The sequence below is a fragment of the Strigops habroptila genome, chromosome 13 (assembly GCF_004027225.2).
Source record: "Strigops habroptila isolate Jane chromosome 13, bStrHab1.2.pri, whole genome shotgun sequence".
In the NCBI taxonomy this organism is placed as follows: domain Eukaryota; kingdom Metazoa; phylum Chordata; class Aves; order Psittaciformes; family Psittacidae; genus Strigops; species Strigops habroptila.
In genome coordinates, this window is record NC_044289.2 from 12,106,247 (window position 1) to 12,128,437 (window position 22,191).

At 51.0% G+C, this 22,191-nt stretch overlaps 1 protein-coding gene across 4 annotated transcripts; it reads left to right on the forward strand.

Moving 5' to 3' along the window:
• The first annotated feature begins 965 nt into the window (after positions 1 to 965).
• On the forward strand, positions 966 to 21,139 carry GGT7 (gamma-glutamyltransferase 7). 4 transcript variants are annotated; one of them, XM_030503332.1, is made up of 16 exons: positions 1,109 to 1,177; positions 2,902 to 3,341; positions 3,883 to 4,109; positions 5,081 to 5,232; positions 6,183 to 6,297; positions 6,755 to 6,822; positions 6,956 to 7,029; positions 7,497 to 7,690; positions 9,411 to 9,498; positions 10,167 to 10,294; positions 12,012 to 12,100; positions 12,828 to 12,980; positions 13,513 to 13,630; positions 14,345 to 14,482; positions 15,424 to 15,523; positions 17,029 to 19,719. In XM_030503332.1, exons 3-16 carry the CDS (start codon positions 3,942 to 3,944, stop codon positions 17,190 to 17,192), a joined length of 1,749 nt encoding a protein of 582 aa, XP_030359192.1. In that variant the 5' UTR covers positions 1,109 to 1,177; positions 2,902 to 3,341; positions 3,883 to 3,941; the 3' UTR covers positions 17,193 to 19,719. The 4 variants fall into 4 exon arrangements, with proteins under 4 accessions (XP_030359190.1, XP_030359191.1, XP_030359192.1 ...); XM_030503330.1 differs by lacking the exon at positions 2,902 to 3,341 and having other exon boundaries at positions 966 to 1,177; positions 17,029 to 21,139; XM_030503331.1 differs by having other exon boundaries at positions 972 to 3,341.
• Positions 21,140 to 22,191: the final 1,052 nt, after the last annotated feature.

Sequence of the window (22,191 nt, forward strand, 5' to 3'; positions counted from 1 at the left end):
TTAACTGGCTCACTGGAGGATAAGAAAGTAGGACGTGTACCTCTCAGGTGACTTCACCAGAGCCAAAAAGCCCAGTACTGAACATGCTCCAACTCCTGTAACAACAGATGTCCAGGATAGAGCAGGGCAGAGGATGGATTTTTCAGATCTGGCAGCCAAGCGCGTGTGCCAAGATGAGAGGGAGAGGCCAATGTCATTGCAGGGGAAGTAATTTGCACAAACGTGAAGGATTCGTTCAGGCCAAAATGAAACAACTTCTTCCATCTTCCAGTGATTTTAGTGCTGGCTTTTAGGTCAACCTCTGAAAGGAGCATAGAGTGGGAAAGAATTAAATGCTTCAGCCAGTTTGATTTCAGAAATACCTATGCAAACCGGGACTCTTCCACTGCATGTATTTCAATCAAAACTCTTTGCTAAAAGGGCAAAGATGGCCATGAATAAGAGGTCCACGTTGGAGGGCCAAGCTGGCCGGGAGAGGGGACACACCGATGCAGCTCTGTGGCAGCATCACAATGTCTCTTGCTGATGGTGTCCCACTGGGTGCTGGACCCACTTGCTGCGTGGTAACTGGTGAAACGGAAGCGTGCGATGCTCCCTGCTGGAGGCTGGCTTGAGCGAGGACACAAAGTACGTGGTGTCCCTTGGGAAAGTCTTCCAGGAGTCAGGACTAAGAAATCCCTGCCCAGCTTCCCCGGAGGCTCGGCCGGTGAAGCCGGTGCCCCTGGTTCTAGTGGAGACAGGGCTGATCCCCCGACCCGGCTCTGTCCCAGCGTGTGGAGCTCGGACCCGCGGAGCTTCACCCGGCTGGAGCCCGGCTCCCCTCGCCTCCTCCGCCCCGGGCGCTCGGGCCGTGGGGCAGTGGCTCCCACCGAGCTGCCCTCAGCCTCCCGCCTGCGCCAGGCCCTCGGCCTCGCCCCTCAGCGCTCCTCCGCGGGGAGGAGCCGCGGGCCCGGCCCGGCCCAGCCTCTTCCGGCGGCGGTGTCGGCGGCGATGGCGGTGCCGGCGGCGGCGGAGGCGGGGGGAGGCCGGCAGCGGGCCCTGGCCGCCGGCTCGCCCGTGGACTACATGAGCATCACCAGCTTCCCGCGGCTGCCCGAGGAGGAGGCGGGCGGCGCGGCCGAGGGCGGCCTCCGCGCACGGAAGGAGGAGGACGCGTTCCTGGGCGAGCAGGACACGGGTGAGGGGCGGAGGCCGAGCCCGCCCGCGGCCCCGCATGCCCCCGGCCCCCCTCGGGCTCCGCTCTGCCCGCGGCCCCCGCGCACCGCAGCCCCCGCCTGCCCCACAGGCCGCCCTCGGGGCTCCCTGTCCCCGGCTCCCGCGGCCTCGCGTCCCCCCGGCCCCGCGGTCACCGTGCGGGGCACGGCAGGTAGACAGAGGTAGCGGGGTTCGGCGCGGCGATGCCCGCTGCGGGAGCGCGGCTGTAATAAAGCCGGGTGGTGCTGTGGTCCTGGAGAGAACCCTCTGCCTGGTTTGAGTTGATCGCTTCCATCTCAGTGCAGGGAACCGGTTTGCTCCTCCAGGTCATGTTTCTCCAAGCAGTGTTGCCCATCACCCCCTGCTCCATGACCCGCGGGCAGGTCTCTGCCCCATCCATCCCAAACCCCAAGGATCATGTCTGAGCCGGCCCCATGCATCCCGTGTCGTCTGCCCTGTGGCATTGGGTGACGTTCCCAGTGCCCGTTCTCGCCCGTGCCACCCTGCGCTGCCGGGTGAAGCTGCGTGTGCAGGTCTGCGGGAACAGCTCTTCCGAAAGCATGGGGTCTCTCGTCTCCTGCGTGGAGCACGAGCAGGGTTTGGTGTGGTTGGGCTGTGCGGGGTGTCTGCTGGAGCTGCTGCTCTCCGGCCACATGGAATCTCGTGCTCATTGACACTGTGTGCACGTCGCAAAAGCCGGCAGTGCTGCTTCATGTCATGGTATCTACCGGACCAGCAGGGAGGGAACCAAGACCTTTGGTTTCTACTGCCCAGAAGATCTCATCAAACAGAGGAAGCCCCTGTTGTGCTGTCGGTGCAGGGGACAGACCTCCCCAAAGGACTGAACAGTCCCACATTGTGGTGCCTGCCAGAGCCTGCTCCTGACTGACTCCACCAGTCCTGTCCCCGAATGACCGCCCTGTTGTCCCCATGCAGTACCAGTGGTCATAGAGACCAAGTGACTTGCCCAGGGCCATGTGGGCAGAGAACGAAGGGACTTTCGCGTGGGTGGGAGAGGCCGTGGCCTGTCCTCTCCCATGGTTGCTCTCTGGGTGTTCATGTCCCGTCGTGCTGGGCTGGTCTATCACAGCACTGTGTGAGCAGAGCAGTGAGACAGTGTCCTGCAGGGGTCGGGTGGAGGAGCCCAGCTCACTCCTCATTGCTTCTGCACCCACCGAGGGTGCCAGGGGCTGCACGTGACATCCCTCCCCTGTGGCACCCCCTGCCAGGCCAGTCGTGGTCCCCACCAGTGGCACCCCAGCCCATCACCCCCCAGCCAGGCCTCCCACTCTGCCCAGCTCGCTTGGACCAGACGTGCTCGTGAGGGGCTCTGTGTGTGTGCCCAGAGGCGCAGTCTGGGAAAGCTGAGCCTTTCCCAGTCATGCACCTAAATCACTGCAACGTGAAGGAGGCTAAATTCACTGTGAGGGGATCCCCTGGCTTGCAGGGGGTTTGCTCCTGTTTGCAGCATCACTGAGATTAAAATTATCTCCCTGCCTGGCCCAGGAGAGCTGCACCCAAAGGTCTTTGTAATGTCCTGGCAAGGACAGGGCTGGCAGTGGCCATGGAGATGCTGCTTGGGCAGTGATGGAGGATGCGGGGTTTCCTGCTCACTCCCTTAACACAAAGCCAGGAAACATCCCCTGTGCGGATGTTTTCTGTCTTTTCCACTCGGTGCTCCTCTTGCTCTTCTTCTTCCCACCACAGATGTTCAGGGCACTGCAGCCACCACTGGGTCTTGGCAGCTCCCCAAAGAATTCACCCAGGAGCCCTGGGTGATGCCCTGAGCTGCTCCCTTCCATTTGGTGCCTGGCAGGGACAGGCAAGTCCCTGCCCCATGTGCCAAGCAGCTCCGTGCACAGGCAGGGCACGCTCAGCCAGCACCTTCACTGCCACAAAGGCAGCAGCTGATACAAGAGAGATTCAAGGCATCTTTCAGAGAAAAAGAGAGACTTTTCCATCCTGCCGAGCATTGTTTGCTGTGGGGTGGATGCCCAGCAAACCCTGCCCCATTGCATTTGCCTTCTTGGAGCTGCGAGCGACTTGATTTCACAGTGGGCCTCATCAGCTGGAGGAAGCATGAAATTAAAGCAGAGCCTTCCCTGCCGTCCGAGCGGGTGGACACCCCGAGGCCCTCCGGTTTGCAGGTTTGCTCCTCCCTGCTCTCCCCTTGCCATGCTTCAGTAGAGGGATTTATTTCCTGTGCTCAGGCCATGCGTTTTGCTTCACCTCTGTTCTGCTCAGGTGCTTTTAGCTCAAGCATAGCTCCAAATAAGGCTGCTGGATTTTCTTTTTAATACCTTAATTTCCTCTTCTTCAGTATTGCTGCATTTCAGAGACCCGTTTGGAAGTCAGTGATGTGTTAAGAATCCCTCCAAACGGAGCAGTAACTCGGCCTGTCACTGAAGACTGGGGAATGGACTGAAATGGAACAAAATTCAGGGGGAGTTTGTCCCTCTTAATCTCCAGGGAAGTCAGTTTAGAATAACTAGAGCTAAAGGAAGGGATCAGTAAAATGACCTAAAGCAGCATCTGAGCCAGAAGGTCTCTTGAGAGCTGGGATCAATAGGGAAGGTAATAGCCTTGCTGTGAGGAGCACGGTGTAATGTTAGTGCTGGGTAAACACTGCAATAAGAGCTCCGTGTTGCTCAATAACTAACACTTATTTTCTCCCCGCTGCCCACAAAGACCCAGATTCCTTCCTGAAGTCTGCGCGGCTCCAGCGCCTGCCCTCGTCCTCATCCGAGATGGGAAGCCAGGACGTGTCTCCTCTCCAGGAGACCAGCAAGGACCCTTTCTCTGGAGACTGCAGCTGCCGGCAGGACGGGCTGACCGTCATCATCACCGCCTGCCTGACCTTCGCCACGGGCGTCACGGTGGCCCTCATCATGCAGATCTACTTTGGGGACCCTCAGGTAAGACACAACAGTGGCTTTGCGGTCAGGCTTTGTCTTTGAAAACAGGAGAAGCTCCCTGACTTTCCTCCTTGCCAGCAGTTTAGCAGAGTGAGGTGAGCCCCAGCCAGTGTCAGTGGGTGCTCAGGCCCTGGGTGCTGGCTCTGTAATTCCACCCCAGACTGTCTTGAAAGGTTTTTGCTGTGGCTGTGTGCTTGGAGAGGCAAGTGGGGCTCTTAGTGCCTGCCCCAGGCTGTGCCTGGGAGGTTTGGGGGTGCTGCCAGGGGGAAACAGGCAGCCCAGCTGCCGTGGCTCCAGCTGTGGTTTGAGCCAGATGTGGGTGCTTTCTGAAAGCAATCCCAAGTTAAGCAGTAGGCATCTTTCGTACATCTCCACTTGGAGAGAGTTTTATTGACCTGCATGCCCAGGCTCACCTCTGGAAGGATCCATCCAGGATCAAGGAGGGGAATAGCCAAAACCAGTGCTGAACCTTCTGCTGATCTGTCCCACAGACCAGCGCTAGATTGCAGAGCAAAGGCAGCATGATCATGGGTTCCTACCTGTCATCGCATTAATCCTGGTGCAGGCACCAGAGAAGGATGAGAAGCAGCTGTGGTATGGGGGGGACGCTGCATTCTTTGCAGCTGTATTCCCTTTCCCAGTGACCACACTGCTGCAGCACAGTGACAGCACACTGTCACCCATTGCTCTTGAGGATTAGTCCAACCCTGCTCTGGGGTTGTGGAGCACAAGGTGAGATGTGGCCCAGCAGCTTAGCATGTCTGCTGTTGAAAGCTGGCAGAGCTGATGGCCACAGCTGTCCTGATGCAGGGATGTGCCAAGGGACATACTACTCCCACTGGCATTTGGAGGCACCTTGAAATGCACATCAGCCACAGCGATGGCGCTGGCCCCAGGCATCAGGTCGCACAGAACTGAAGGTCTGGGTGTCCCAGCACCCCTGCCTGGGCACAGCTCTCCTCTTCTGGCAGATATTCCACCGTGGTGCCGTGGTGACGGACGCTGCGCGCTGCACGGCACTGGGCATAGAGGTGCTCAACACTCAGGGCTCCTCCGTAGATGCAGCCATCGCCTCAGCCCTCTGCGCGGGAGTCGTGAACCCCCACACGTCAGGGATTGGTGGGTAAGTGTTGGTCACTCACCCTCGTGCCTGTGGTTGTCCTCAAGCAAGTGGTTCCACCACCGGTTGAGACATGTCTTCATGGTGGCCCAAGTACCAACATGTGGTACTAGGTCTCTAACATCAGGTGGTGGATATGTCCACATCTGCCCAGGGATGGGGACCTGTCCTGTGCACTGGGTTGACAGCAAGGGACAGGGAGGGAAAAGCTGCATCTGCCATAGTGGCAGATAAAACAAGCATCAGGCTCAAGAGGGTTGAAAAAGTGACCACAGGCTGCCAAGCCCCATTGTGAGTGTGCCAGGAGCTTGCAACACCCGGGCTCAGTCCCAGTGCTCTCAGAGATTGAATGCTTCCCTCCACCAGCTCTGCCCCTGCTGCAGCAGGAGGCTAGGATCTGAGCCTGGCTCTGAGCAGCAGCCATGGGAGGCATGGTGGCAAGGGGTGGCCTCATCCTAGCCCTTATTCCCCGGGTGGCATCTACATGAGCCTGGTGCTCTCGGCTCTGCAGGAGGTCTCAGGAGCATTGCATAAAGCGCTGCCACCTGATAGCTTCTCCAGGCTGTGCCACGGGTTGTTGTTGCAAGCCAAAACCCTGGTTTGTTGCAAAACTGCTCGGATTAAGAAAGAAAATCGCAGATAGTCCCAGCCTGGCAGTAGAACAGGACCTGTGGCCCTCTGGCCAGTCTGGCAGGGGCTGATCCAGCTTTGCTGCATGCTCAGCACGGGGGCTGCCTGCATCCTGCACTGGCCCTGGCTTGGTTGTCCTGAACTGCTCCCTGGGGAAGGGCAGCAGCGTTCCCCTGCACCACTGCCCAGCCCTGGGTCACTGCTGAGGCTGGTGACCTGCTACAATGGCTCCATCACACCAGCTCCAGCGGCACCCCTACTCTTCATTTTGGCTTTGTCCTGTTGCAAGGACAGCCAGTGCTGTGACCCCCATCTCACTGCAGGGGTGGGGTGATGCTGGTCCACGACATCCGGAAGAACAGGAGCTGGGTGATCGACTTCCGTGAGGTGGCTCCTCTGGGCATCCCACTGGAAGGGGACCTGCAGAAGGACACCAAGGTGAGGACCAGTGTCCCGTGGCCAAACCCTGTAGGGCTGTAGCTGGCTGATGTCTCCAGCTCTCCTCTCTCCGCTACTCCTGGGCCAAGGGGGAGATGCTGGGCAAAGCATCTGGGAGATCCCAGCCCCTATAAACATGGAGAGTCCAGGGAAAATGCTTCTTTGGCATGTCCCAGTGGGGAGCTGGGAGAAAAAGCGTCCTGGGAAGGAGCACAATCCCATGTCATTCTGCTGAGTTATTTCTCCTGACCAGCCTGGGTTGAGACCAGGATTGAATTTGCCTCTTTCCTTCTAAAAACTTTCATTCCCTAATTTGCTGCGTTGCTACAGACCTCTTCCCCTCTCCTAAAGACCGTGCAGACACTTCCAATGCCTACATGACTTGCAGCTGGGGCCCATGCCCCATGTCCTTATGGGAAGGACACTATTCTTCCTTTTTGTCCTTCTAATTTAACAGCCAGGTCTGCTCGTCGGGGTGCCAGGCATGCTACAAGGAATGCACCAGGCTCACCAGTTACACGGGAGGTAAGACATGAGGCTGGCACAGGAGGGCTGTCCTCATGCTGCACAGGCTGTGCCCTGGGGTCCCTGTAGGGGAGCTGGAAGCAAACAAGCCCTTGTCATCAGGCCATGTTCTTTGTCCTTTCTCCTTTGGCAGACTCCCATGGTCCAAGTTGCTGGGTCTTGTGGCTGGTGTTGCTCAGGATGGATTTAATGTCACACATGATTTGGGTGAGTACCTAATGGGGACCCAAGGGTGGCTGCTCAGCACAGAGGAGCACACTGACCACTGCTCTTGGGGGCAAGGCAGCTGGGGATGTAGGTGGCTATTCAAGGGGAAATCAAGGCTCCTTGGACCTGGAGATGAATGGTGTTGGGAGCTGAGCAATGCATGAGCCGTGGTCTGCAAGGGAGAGTATGGCAGCAGCAAAACTGGAGCCCTTTCCTAGGGCTGGTCAGGGTCAGGTCAGAGCAGCCTGTGCTGGGCAGAGCCTGAGAACAGCCGGGGAAGGGCACTGGGTTTCTTTGGGTATCCTTCCCACTTCTAACGGATGCATGATCCAGCCTCCCTCTAGTTGTGGAACAGGGCAAGAGCAGCAGCAGGTCTCCAGCATCCCCACCAGGCACAGTGATTCCATGTCCCCTGTGCACCCCTGCACCCTGCCTTTTCTGGATGTCTTTCCCCTTCTCACCTGCAGCCAAAGCCATAAGTGAACTGAAGGACCTGAACTACTCTGACAAGTTCCAGGAGATCTTCCTGCCGGATGGGCAGCCCCTGCTGCCCGGGATGTTCGTCAGGCGCCTGGACCTTGCTGCCGTCTTGGAGCTGGTGGGGACAGAAGGGGTGTCTGCTTTCTACAGTGGGAACTTGACCCAGGAGATGATCTCCGAGGTGAGCCATGTCTGCCCCTGTCTCTGCCCCAGACCACACAGCACAGCCCGGGTCAAGGTGGCACCTGCTTAAGGTGACAACGTGGAGATAAGCCATAGCCAAGTGTCAGCACAATGATGGGGAAAAAGATGTGGAGCCTCCTTTTCCTGTCCTGTCCATGTCACTGCAGTGGTGTAAGTGACACACGGGTCACTTCCACAGCCCACAGAAGTGAAACCTCCATTTCCTCTATAACCAGGATGGACTGGTTTTTCAAAGAAGAAAAAATCTCCATTTCAAGCCCCCTCTGGGCTGTTTTAGTGTCACCAGCCTCTTCCCCGTAACGAGAGGTGCCCCATGGTTGAGAAGCAAATGTTTGTTGTTAGAGGGACTGTAAGATATAGACTCCAGGAATATGGTTTAAAAAGCAAACTGTGAGCCTTGTGAGCAGAGCATCAGCCAGGCTTAGTCCCACTTGGGCTTGCCCCAGTTTAACTCCTGTTGTGAGGGGTGCTCTCAAAAAAATAGCGACAATAAAGTACTTATTCTGGTAAAAAAAACCCAAACAACTTTTATAGCTGTGGAGCTGCAGTCAGGGTGGTTGGTGGCACCGGTTGTCCCTCCCACTGTGCTTCAAGTGATGCACATTCAACATGTCATCAGTCATCTGGAATGGGTTCATTCAGTGCAGGCCTTGTGAGCTCCCTGTTTGGAAATTTCCTGTGGTTCACGTGGACCACAAGAGAGGTGGAGAACCAGGAATGGGAAAAGTGGAACGGAAACCAGGAATGCACCAAGCTCAATGTGCACCCCCACAGCTAAACCCTGCTTTATCACCCCATTCCACTGACTGAACGATGCTGCAGGGAAGCACAAACTCTCTGTGGAGGAGGAAAACCCAGAGTTGAACACCAAAGCCCCTGGCCATTTCTGGGATCAGGTGCACAATTCCAGCTTTGGTTGCAGAGCGGAGCAAAGTGCTGGCTTCCCACAGTGTTTATTGCTCCAGGAAAGGGAGGGCATTGATGTGGTGAAATCAAGTAAAGCTCCAAAACACCCTGCCCTTTGTTTCCATCCTGTGGCAGGAAGGCACAGGTTCAAGAATGTGCTCTCTGGGGAATTTGAGATGGTGTCTGCAGTGTGTGGCTGACCAGGGCTTCTCCCTTTCTGTGCCATCAGGCTTTTCCTGCTCCACTCCCTGCTGCTTTTCCACTTTTCCACTGTCCGAGCTCCATGAAGCCTTGGGTTCAATCTGGCCTGTTCTCTGGGACTGCTTTAGGAAGCAGGCAGGGATCCCAAGTAGGGAATACATCTTCTTTTGCAGCTTTGGGGTGGTTTGATGTGCTGTCCCCCACAACATAGGATCATAGAATGGTTTGGGTTGGAAGAGACCTTAAAGATCATCCAGTTCTAAGCCCCCTGTATTAGCTTTCCTGCTCCAGTGATTCATCCATTTCTGCCAGAGAAGAAATTTTCTTGCCAAGTTAGCTGCCTAGTTTAGAAACCAGAGCATGCACAGGTTACTTGTTCTTGCCCATTTTTGGATGGAAATCCAGAGGACTCATAGCAGCAACTCGCCCCAGCAGAATCTCTCACAAGTTGTGTGGCTTCTCCTGGGCGGAAGGAAAGAGTTGGCCCATTGTTCTGCTGACAGAACAAGTATTCACCTGGGCCGGGATGAGGAACACAGAAAGCCTGGTCCCAGCTTTCTCAGTGTGCTCTGCTTTGCTCTCCTACACAGGTCCACAACTACGGAGGAGTCTTGGTGGAGGAAGACTTCAGCAATTACAGTGTCGCGGTGGAGAATCCCATCCACACAGTCTATCGAGGTAAACCCATGACCCCTGGCCATGCAACTCCAGCTAGAAGTTTGCTTCTCCTGGCAAGAGGTGGTGGCAGTATTTAACCAGAGGCACTGAGGTGTCTGCAGAAAAGCCCTCCAGGGAGTTTCCTGCTGTAACACTGATGGTCATGGGCAGCTCAGAAGGTTTTCAGCACTTTGAAATGAGCCTGGTTTTCCTTGATAGTGACCAATGGTATTTTGATACTGTTCGAATGTAAAGGTGCAACATGATCACATATTGATGCAGTGCCTAGATAGAAGCTGGGCCAAAGGCTAGCAGCTGCATCTGAAGACAGTTCCCAAAGTTGTCATTCTTTTCTAGAAATCCCTGTATTTACTCTCCTTACACTGCAAACCCATTTTACCTCCATTCTTCCATACTATGGTTCAGAAACCAAGCAGCCAACCAGCCAGAACTGAATTTCAGATGTAAAAAAAAGCATCCCAATTTGGTCTTCCTTCAACCGTCATAAAGAAACAGAAAGATACAATAGAAATGTTTTGGGAAATCCTTTTCAAATCATATTGCTTTCCATCATTTCCCCTCAAATCTGGAAAGGTTTCCCTGTCCTCAAGGACACTAGCTTGTGAGAAGGTTATAACTGGACAGTATCTGACAAAAGCAGCTTCATTCCTCTCCTTTTCCCCTTCCAGGTCATCTTGTTTTCAGTCCCCCACCTCCACATGCAGGTCCTGCACTGATTGCAGCACTGAACATCCTCGAGGGCTTTAACATCACCAGTCAAGTACCCCGGGGGAATATCTTGCACTGGATGGCAGAGGTAGGAGGAGGTTCAACATTTGGCTGAATTCCTTGTGCTGCTAGAGAGTAATTTATTTATTCCTTGGTTGTACAAAAATGTTTGTAGGTAATTCCCAGAGGAGAATGAGCAAATAGAACTGCTAAGGTGTAAATCTGAGCTGTGCTGCTGCCTCAGGTAGGTGCAGATGCTGGAGCCTCCTGCTCAGCTGAGCTCTTTCTTGCTTGAGCAGAGCTTTTTCAGAAGAACAAACTGTGGCTTTTGCCCATTTCTTGTATGCAGCCATCTCTTCAGAATAACCCCACAGCAGCTGAGCCTGGTCCCGTCTGTTTCCTCCACCTCCTATCTCCAGTGGCCCTGGCCATACCAGAGCACTGCTAGGGCACTTCAGGGGTCAGCAATTTGGCAATGACAAGGAAAACTGACGCGACACTTTATATATCTTTCAAATCTTTACATTTTAGCCTACCTCATGATCTCAGTGATCCAAATAATGATTTTTCCAGGTTTTAGGGCTGTCAGCCCTACCAGCTGACAGCTTCCCAGGAAGTCAAGCAAGTGCTCTGTTTCCTGCTCTGTAAGCAGAGTTATGTTCTTAGATGCTTAACTGATCCAGAGCTGGGTTTTGCGAGTTGGGCATTTTAAGCAAGGATGTAACCACATCCTTGTAGCAGGCAGGTGCTTGGAAGTTACTGCCTCTCAGCAACGATGCAACAACTGGAGGTGTTACGTGCTGTAACTGCCTGTGCAGAGGCAGAGAAGGTTGACTCACGCAAGTTATTTTTGAGTTGTATTCTATAAGCTTTGGATGAATCTTTGTGCTCTGCATTTGCACCAGGCCAAGAGTTTCACCTCCTCGTTACCAGCTGAGGGACAGCAACCTCCAGATAAAGGGCAGTCACTTCAGAAGATGTGTAACCCTGATTACTGGGGAACATGTGGCTGAGATTCAGACAGTCCAAGATGTCTTTAACCTGTGCCTAAGGGGTGAACGTGGTCTGCTTGTTTCAGTGGAGCTCCTCCTTGGCCACCAAGCCTCTTGTACATCCTCTGCATGATATGGTGGTCAGGAGGCTGTTTCATGGAAAAGCCACCTTCTCCAGAAGTTAATCATGTTCTACATTGTACGTCAGAAGATAAATGTTGATGCTTCAGGAGAAGTTGTTGATGCGTGGCATATATCAAAACAGAAGTCACATCTAGCTAGTGACCTGCAGGGTAATGTGCTGTCTTGAATCTTGAATGAAAATGGCATGAGTGCAAGCTGAAAGTCTAGTGCATTTCTGCTAGGCACAGGCTGGCTAGATTGAAGAGAACATTTCTTCTCGTGGCTGTCCTCTGGCTATGCACTGTAAAACCAAGGCTGGATAAACTGTGTCTTTTGAAATTGCATCTTCCTGTTTTTAATGGACTGGCTGAGGCAGGATTCTGCATGTATGAGACACCAGACCTCTTCCTCTTCTCACACCATCATTCCCTTAAGTGTGCTGGGACTAACGCTTTCTGTTCAAACACTTTGGATGACTTACAACTAGGAACGTGGGTAGCAGCTGGTGAGCAGAATAGCTCGTTTCTGCTCAACAGTGGTGCTGTGCCAGCAGAGCTGCTGGCCAGAGGGAACAGCGATACCTCTTCCTGTTTGGAATATCAAAAGTTGTATTTCCAGGGCCACCTAAATGTTTTTCTTCCTTTTCTGCTTTCTTTTTTCTTTCTTTCCTTCTTTCTGTATTCAATTTAGACATTAAAAATAGCCCTGAGCCTAGCTAGCAACCTGGGAGACCCATCTGATGATGTGTCCGTCACTCACGCTGCAGAAAGCATGATGAGGTAGGTCTGAGGCTGATGGGCACGGTCACAGTGGGAAGGTGTGTGGTTTGGATATCATTCTTTTGAGTGCACAGGGAAACCTGTTTTTTTCCTACCTCTGTTTTACTGAGGACAGGTCAGTCCTTGAGTGTCCTCGTAGGGCTCATGCTTCCACAAGGATCACAGCTAATGCCGCAGTGCTCTGGGGATGGGTTGTGGGATGTCCTCACACAGGTTTCCTGGAGTCAGCGTGATCCTCACAGTTTCTCACCCCTCTAATACTGCTTCTCAGCAGGTCGGACAAACAGCCGTCCATGTGGTTGTGACCACACAAACAGTTTCTGGCTCTCCCTTCCCACCATGGGGCTCAGTGCCTTTGCAGAACATGCGGGCTTGGGGCTTCAGCCCAGGCTCCCACCTCAGAGCCAGGTTTAGCCACAGTTGGTGGCCAGAGCTGGACTGGACTTACCCTCCTCCTGAGGGACTGCATTCAGCTGGGTGCTGCCAGCCCTTGTCTTTCAGGGGTGAGTTTACCCTGTAAACAGAGCAGGGAGGTCCATGGCATTGCCTATCTGTGCAAACTGACTCCTCTTGTCTCCTTCCATTGGGTAACCTGGAGGAGCTCCCTGCCCTCAGTGTCAGCTCCTGCAGGAAGACACCGCCAGTAGCTGGGTAGATGTACCACAAGAGATGCTCAGCTTCATAGGCTCATGCCTTGCTTTTCTCTTTCCCTCCCTCGCTGCTGAAGTAAATCAGAAGCTAATTCCCTGCGCCAGCTGATTAACGACTCCCAGTCCTTCTCATCTGATGTCCATGTGCCTCACTTCTCCATGGAGAGTGGACCCGCTGCCAGCCAGGTCCTTGTCATGGGACCTGATGACTTCATTGTTGCGGTTGTAAGGTAAAGGATTTACTTCTTCCCTTTGTAATGTGCTCAGAGGGTGAAAGCAGGGAGAAGAAAGCAGGTTCAGCAGGGCAGGATGGGACCGGACCTGGAGCTGCTGGGCTGCTCAGTCCCAGTTAGTCCTGCAGCAGCAAAAATGGGGAACATGGGGTGGGGATGTGTGAGCTGGTGCTGCTCTGCCTTGTGTAATCCTGCAGCCCTCTCACAGTGAAATGTGTCTGGATTGGCCTGAATCTGCTCCTGGAGAAGAGGTGGTGGCCAGATTTGAGGGCTGATGAGGGAATGGAGACAGATCCATCACCTAGACGGGAGTCCTTAAACACAGGGAGGGACAGAGTTGCTATTGCCCACATGGTCCCTGCTCCTAAGTACGTTGAACTCTCACTCCTCACAGCTAGCCAGCCCTAAAGAACATCTGAACCTGGCTCTATCAAGCCAAGGTGGGACAGAAAATCAGAGCCCTGAAGCCTTGAGATGAACAAAAACCTCTGTGAGGATTTTGATAAGATTTCTCCATATTTCTTTTCAGTTCTTTGAATCGTCCCTTTGGCAGTGGACTAATGACACCCTCTGGAGTCCTCCTGAACAGCCAGATGTTGGACTTCTCCTGGCAAAATAAAACAATGAACCACTCCATTCCTAGGCCGGTAATGAATGGCATGACACGTTCTTTATTTGAGCTGTCTGTACAGGGTTTTATTTCAATGTTATTCTCCACAACAGGGAGGCTATTTAATGCCTTATTAATAACTGAGAGACAACAGTCTGTAGAAAGCTCCTTATTTTAATTTATATGAGCCCCTGAAACAGAGACACCAGAAAGGCTTCATGTGTGTCAGTTGTCAATGTAATGCAGTTGTATGAAACGATGCTGCACATCTCAGCTACCTATTTTCCTTGCAGTCCAGATGCAATTTAGAGCAACCACCCTTTTCAGTGGACTTGGATTAAGGACTCTCTTAATGAATTGGCTCTCTGCACATTTAAGAGTAGCAGGTAGCAGAAAAAAATCTTCAGGTCTTGGAAAGAAACAGCTACAGACCAGTACTGGTGGCTTCCAGTGCTGCCTCGTTGTTTCTTCTTGCCATGTATTATAAAACCATCCCACTTTGCTGGGTTGGTGCTTTAGAAGTGGGTGAATGGTTCCATATACCTTCTGGAAAAGAGAGCCATGGTGTGAAACAGGACAAATCCTGTTAACATCAGAGAGCGCTGATGTCAGTGAGGATGTCAGCCTTGAAAAAGCACACAAGTGCAATTGCTGGCTGCAGCCTAAAGAGCAAGGAGTGAATCAGCACAGCTTGAGCAAAGCTTTAGTTGGTTTGTTGAAATTTTTTGGTGTGTCTTTTCTTCAACTGCAGCAAAATCTCATTCAGCCTCGGAAACGGCCCCTGTCTTTCCTGTTGCCCACCATCGTGAGGCCATCTGAGGGGATGTGTGGGACATACCTATGTCTGGGAGCCAACAACGGGGACAGAGCCTTGAGCAGCATCGTTCAGGTCAGTGCTGCGTACGGCCCCCTCCTGCACTGCAGGTTTCCCTTCCCAGTGTCCTGGCTGTGTTGAGACTGGTGGCCACAGGATTACCAGTTCAGTCTTTGATGCCACCAGTTCCACACAGTTGGTTTTTCAAATCTCTAAGAGCTACTTCTCTTGCACCTTTCCTGGTGGCACCGCTCATAGTTGTAGAGGAAAAGCATCTTGGCAAAACCTGTAATGGTTTTGTGTCACTCTAATACCTGTTCAAAGCTTGTCTTAAGGATCATTAGGGAAAAAAAGGAGCATTTTGTATTCAGAGAATTGCAGGAGACCGGCAGCCCTTTAAGCCCTTTTCCCTATGAAAAGCTCCTTTTAGTGCGCTCCCAACTGAATTCCTCCCTGTTCAGCACTTCTATAAATTGGGCAACTCCTCCTAATTTCTGATTTGTAATGAGGTGAAGTACTTGCCAATAGCTTGATTGCGTGCACAGCAACAAGGGATTGCTAAAAAGAAAGGCACAACAAGAATGGCTCCCATTTTCCTTACCTCTTGGAAGGCATTATTCAGAGCAAAACTAAAGCCAACCGTCGCTTCCTAATGCTTTGTGTGGAGAAGTCACGTGCTGAGCTTTTGGCTGCAACAAACACTTATTTAGAGATTACATCATGTTCCAGACACACAACTCTCCTAATTTAGCAGGAACTCTGTGACAAAAAGCCCATGCAAGCCTCAAAAGCTACCACTTTTCCACCAACAATATACAGCCTATATTTCAGGGGCCTCTTCATATGTGCAGAACCCTACATTAGTTCATGCAGTTTGGTAAAGAGTTCAAAATCTTCCTTGCCTGCTGCATCTGCAGATGTTGGAGCTGCCAGTTAGGGGGATGCTCAGGAAGCTGTTGGCTTCTCCTAGTCTCATTACTATGTTTTATTATTGAGGGTCTTTTATTCTCTTTCAGGTTTTGGTAAATGTTTTAACATTTAACAAGAATCTGAGTGAAAGTTTGTCACTTGGTCGACTTCACCCCCAGCTTCAGTCCACCACCTTGCAGGTTGACAGTGAGTATGGACACCACCTGGGTTGTCTTTAGGAAAGGAGCAGGATTTTCTTAGCACGCTGCTGTGGAAGTGCGACAGCCCAGCGCACAGCTCACCCTGTTCCAGGGTCCCCAGGAGGTGCAGAGGGTTTTGGGGAAGACAAAAAGCAACCACCTAGCTTCTTCAAAGCTTGGAGCCCTTGCTGAGCCGTGCCCTCTCCCTCTTGTCTTGGGAATGCTCCCTGGCTCCTCCAACACCTCCTGTCCAAACACTTTCAGGTGCTTCTCCCCAGCCCTCCCTCTGTCCCAGCTCACCTCCTGGTAGCACCCTTGTGCTGTCCTTAAAACCTTTTGGCAGTCTAGTGGCATTGAGGGTATTCAAATAAACAGGATTGCAAGCACAGCTTCACCCAGACAGGTACTGAAGCCAGCAGATCTTCCTGCACTTTATTACCCCTGCCATAATTTATATCCTTTTGCTTTCCAGTCCATGTTCCTTAACTCCTCCAGGTTCCTTAACTCCACCAGCTGGGGAGCAGGCAAAGCTTATGGCAAGGCTTGTAGCTTGGCAGTGCTGGAAATGCAGCTGACGCTCTGGAGACTGTGGCCTTGTTATTAAAAGTCTTGGTCTATTTGGGTTTTTCAAAAAGCCAAATATCAACTCAACTACCCTACCAGAGGGAACCATAAGTGAAATTCTATTCTCATTTCACACAAAACAGCCAGATTTTTGAGGCTTTCCCATTACAGAGGAACATCTAAAAAAGTCTGTCAAGTGTAACCTGCAGACTTGGAAACGAGAATGTAATTAAAACAAATCCAAAACTCCAGAAGGTTCTAATTTGTGGGTTTGGACATTTGGCATCAACAAGATATATGTTAAAACACATCTGCAATGTGTATAGCTTAAATAACTGTGGTGTGCCTGCTTTGTCCAGCTGCATCCCCAGCTTCATGTCCTCGGGCACTTCTATTCATGCAGAAACTACAAAACATCAAATAAACAAAATAAAACCAGAAAAGCTTTTCCAGCAACCTAAGGTAGATGGCTGGAAGATGAAGAGATATGAAAAGGGGAAGTTGGAAGGTCTATCACACTCTGTCATTTGGAAGTGTTTTACTGTTATTTGTTTTGAACTGCCTTGCATCTTATTTTGACTAATAACTGTTAATACTATGATTTATAACTAAGCTTTTAAGAGCAGGGACTGCCTCCTCTGTAAGAAGAATAACTACAATAGATGCCAACAATGTATTTTCCTGATTTTCCAAAGAGGAGGAGGATCTTCCATGTCTTTTAAGGGTCTTCTGGATCCTCTCATTTCCCCCACCACACAGAGCACTGCCCAGCTCCGAGAAGCCTGTGCTGTTCCTCAGCATGGTGGGTGCTGGTCACCCATATGGGACACCTGAGGAGGCTGCAGGCAGCTTCATTCATCCTGCAGATCCCAACAGGGTTAGAACAAAGCTTTGCATCAAAGGCAACAGTGGTTTCAGTTACAAACTCCTCTTTTAAAATCCCTCCAGGTGAGTTTCCTGAAGAGGATATTGAATTTCTTATAGCCAGGGGCCATCAAGTGGATAAAGTCAAAGTGCTCTCCCTAGTTCATGGAGCCAGGAGAACCAACAGTTTCATCATTGGCCTGAAGGATCCCAGGAGCGTGGATGCTGCTGGAGCCACGATATTGTAGCGCCTCCCAGAGAAAGTGTTCCCTGAACAAGGCTGAGACAAACCAACCCACATGATGTGCATGTTCTGAAACGGCTCCTTCCCCACCCTGGGGTGGGAGCCCCACACACACACAGCTGAGTAGACTTTCTGCATTCCCCACCCAGGACGGCACCAGAGGGGTTATAGCAGCACCAACATACAGCACTCTGATTTTTATTGTTTTCTTTTTAAATGCCTTGGATGGCAAACAGCCCAGTCCTTGTCACAGGAGTGCAGGAGCACACTTTCCTTTCAGCAGAGTCTTGCTAATAATATCAGCCTTTTCAAAAGCCCAGTTCTAGTCAGCATCTTAATTTTAGTGAGCAACAACATCAGCGAAGAAAACAAGATCTGATGATGATACATCTTCATCTCCCTGTCTTTCCCAAGTTCATTCTTTACCTCTTGCGTTTTAGCCCATAACTAACACAGGCTAATGTAGTGTTTGTATTGCTGCCTGTAGCTGGAATATTGGGGAGTCCTTTAATACTCCGTATGGGCCAGCTGGTTTTTACCAGCCTCCTGTGTTAGTTCCTTTTCTCACATCCCTGCATACCTTGAATTTTGGGAGTAAATATTTTGAATGAAGTCGCTGTGCAGACTCACTGCAGCCTGATTTTGTAACCAGAGCAATGGTTTTCACCTTCTAACAACTTGTGGAACCCTGTATTTTTCTTACAGAGGTTCAAGCCTCCTCCAAGGTGAATTTAAGATTAGTGGTAATGGGCATAATTTTCTTAGATATGTTTTGGAGACATTTTAGCAGTAAGTACTCCACAGACTTGTAAAAATCAAAAGGCCATGGACTGAAAACCACACGGAGAGTGTTTGGATAGATTCAGGGCTTTCCTTACACTGCCTTGTCTCAGTCTGCCCTGAAAGCCTGGATGCTGTAATCCCTATGGAGAGGCTTGGGATTTTCTGCTTACTAAATTCATGCCTGTACTTCAGCTCTGTATTTTGATACCGGTGCCTCTATTGTGAAAAAAAGAGAGTGAGAGAAAAGGTACAAACCAAACACTACTGAGAGAATTTTCTGTCCACAGCATGTAGTGCAAAACACACAAATACTTCTGCATTTCTTGTCTGAAATAGAGTGAAGAAATAATACCACATCTGACAGCTGAACTGCTTCATTCATCCCACATTTGGACATTTCCTTTTCTTTTTACTAGCAAGTCAGAGACAAGTGGCACTAAATTCTGGAATTTGGTCATTTTCTGCAGTCTAAAATTTGATGATTTCCTTCATAGTACAAATGCCTATATATATGTATGTATGTCTGCTTATGGTTGGCTTGGTCTCTCATTTGATGATTACACCTCCTCCTGAGGGACCCCATAGCACCCATCCGTTTGTTCCACACCTCCTGACACTCGTTGCCATTTGACATGGGCAGCGTGTGGGTTACTTCGGGGTGGTCGGGGCGCTATGGCAGATAATTGGACTAATTGGTCCTGCCACCTGCCAGCTGAGGATCTCAAAGCATCTTACGTGAAGCCCTGCACGTTGCGCCGAGGGAGGACAGAGATGCTTTTATGCTCCACTGAAGCGCAGCCACCCGTGAGAAGAGCACGGCAGCCACCTAGCAGATGGGATCAATGGTATTGTCTGTTACAAATGCATCAGTGGTCTCAGCTGAGAGATGGGGAAGTACAGTGTTGTCTTTGGGAAGTTGTCTTCTGTACCACCATACTGCCCGTGGGGCAAGACAGACTTTCTGCGCTATAGGGACGTCAAATCTATTTGGTTTTCTGTCATCGGCACTAGAGTTGGTCGCTGCCTGAAGCTGGAGTGTTCATAAAACTTCACGTGTCTTGGAGCAGACCTCTTCAGGTTTCACAGGAAGGGAAGGATGCAGTTTTGTGCATTGAATCTCACTGGAGGAAGTTTGGGGGTTTCTGGTACAGCAGTGAGCTATCCCTCGGGCATGGAGGTTTGCTGTGCACAAATAGGTGGTCGCGTCATCATCACTTCAGTTCTTTGCACGGAATATGACAAAACACTTTGAAAGATAAAATTTCTCCGTATTAACTGAACTCACCAACTCACTTCTGATGCTGAAAACTGTGTATTCATTTGGGAGTTAAAGACACTGGCCTTGATTCAAAAGGGCACTTACACGCCCCAAGGAACAATTTCACAGCAATTATTCAGAACCTTGAAATAAAGCATGTTCCAAAGTGCTCGGCTGGGTCATGGTCTGTGTGGCAAAAAAGAGAAAAAGTAATTGGAAGATGGGACTGAGGCCCCTAGATCATCGCTGAGAGAAGTAAAGATATTTTGACTTAATTCCCATTTTCTCAGTTTAAAAACAGCATCAGTATAGCACAGATGTATTTGATATGGAAACGTGTAATCTGCTAATTGGCCCAGTGTCTCTGATACTTTGAGTCCGTCTGTTGTGATGAGACCTGATGAGTTTAGTGTGAGGTACCAAGAAATACCCGATGTTTCCTTCTGTACAGGTGGGCCAGACATTGTGAAATAAAGGGCCATATTCTGGAGATGTGTGTGTGTACAGTAACTCTATTGATTTCAGCCTGGCTATTGCAGACGCTAACAGATCTGAAGCAGAATTTGTCCTGAAGCTTTTACATGGAAGTTCCATGAGAAGCTCAGAACACAAAATAGAAAAGTGGCTGAGAAAAACAGTAAAGACAATTTTTAAAGGAACAAAACAAACCCAAACAAAAGAAAGAAAAAAAAAATTAAGATGCCTTTACCAAATGTGACCATTATGATCTGGAACACGATCAGCTTGTCGCTGCTCACATTTGCATTGCTCCTCATTGATGTGTACTGCTTTTTACACTGGGATAAGCTGGGGACAGGCTGTGCCACTAAGTGTTAGCTCAGTTTGTCAATATTTCTCATAAAGGCTCGTGCCATTCAGGAGCACAGATAACCAGCAGTGCTTCACTAGCTTTAGATACTGCTGCTCGCCTGGGTGCATCCAGCACAGAGCGCTGTGTGTATAAAAGCCTAAAGAAGGGATGAGGCAGAAGCGCTGCCATCCTGCAGCGGTGGGGACAGGGATGCTCTGGCCCCTCGGCTGTGCCATTCAGGGTCAGGTCCCCAGTCTCCAGGGATGACGACCAGTGTCCCACAGCTCTGCTGCAGCTCTGCCAGTGTCTCTCAAAGGGATCCTTCAGCTGGGGTGGCACGTCCCAAAGCACTTGTTCAGCAACAGCCAGGGGAGTTGGACCCTCTGGGTGGCTGCTGGGTCCCTCTGGCTGGACCATCTTGGAACCTCCTTCCACAACCCAGCAGGCTGCCATGGACTCATCCCAGACACTGACGTGTTGGAGAGAAACGGGAGTCAGGCCTCAGTAAACACTGTGAGATGAAACCTGCATCACTTTCATGAACACATCAAAACCACTGAAGATTTTGTAAGGCTTTGGAAAGAACCACGTGGAGCAGGAAGAGCTCCTGTAGCACCCGGGTATTTTCCTCACAGCAGTTTTGGAAAGCTGTTCCATGCTTCAGTGATGGACATCTGCACACTAGCCAGGGAAAGGAGAGCTCCAACAGGCAGAGCTGGGTTTTGGAGAGGCAGGGGACTGTCTAAAACTGTGCAGAGGGCAGGAGAGCCCATGGGGTCGGAGCACTCGAGCACCACAACGCGCTGCCCAGGAAGGGCCCTCCAGTGGCCACAACATTTTCGGATGCAGTTCAACAAAATCCCGGATCAGCAGTGATTGCGACTGCAGTGCAACAGGTCTCCTTTCCTTCTCTGTATGTGAGCATCGTAACGGTATTAGAGGAGAAATTATTTTGTTCGAGTCATTGTATAATATTTAAGTTTGGAAAAACCTGAAGCTGGTCATGACTCTACCAACTTTTTCTGTATGATACTTTTCCTTTGAAAATACTGTCATATGAAAATGCATATAAATATAACCACAATTTTGGTTGTCGTGATCTCAGATGCCTTACTTTGTTCTGTTTGTGGATGATGAAGCAGCTCAAATAGCTCTCCGTGCGCTGCACAGAGCTCTTCTTCTCTGTGGGTGACATTGTATTAGGGTATCATTTGTTTTGCAGCAAAGCGTCAGAATCCAAACCAAATCAGGGTTTGGTCGTGGAGGGGCTCCACAAACACAGAATGAAGGGACAGATCAAGCCCCCCAGAAATCTCATCTTGATCACGGTGTACAAAGGCCAGGCAAGACCTGGAAATGTTTAAGCTACAGAGGATGGACCCAGGGCTGTGTGGGGAAACCCCGAAGGATGACCTTGCAAAACACACACAGCAGCACTGGTGGGAAACACGGGGATTTTCTGGAAGCAACGCTCGGATCTAACTGTGCCAGAGCGGGAAACACAGGAGGCTTGTGGGGAAGGCAGGAGGAGGAGGAAGCTAAATGCAGCTAGGTACAGAAATGTCTCGTGAGATAGAGGAAAGCATGAAGGGGAGAAAGGTAATTCTCAGGTACTGAAGAGGTATCCTCTGGGCTTCCTGTGTTTCCAGCCTATCTCAAGAGACGGGAGCAGGGTAAGGCCGAGTGGGGAACATCCACACTGATGCAGACAGAAACTCCCCAGCAGACAGTGGGGTGTGGAGAACGTTCATCATTACCACTCCTGCGACTGACACCCTGTCACCTCCTCTGACCCCTCTGAGGGTCTCCTGGGGCCTGAGGAAGGGCTTTTCTCCCATCCATAGTGCAGTGGGGAGGTGTTGGCAGCGGGGTCCCTGCCCCAGAAACTGGGAAAGAGCAGAAAAAGGCACCAAGAGAACGATCCTTTGGTGAAGAGTTGCTCAGTGCTCATCTGCCAGCAGGGAGCTTTAGAGCTGCAAATGCAGAGGAAACACGCAATCTGCTCACAGCTTCCCACACACCAACAACATTTAATTATTAAGATAAGTCATATACTAACCATGACGTTCATTGTTTTGGGTCTTTTTATGGCATGCATTTATATGTAAGTTACAAAAAGAGATTTTGTGTGTGTGTGGTGAGCTATAGTGA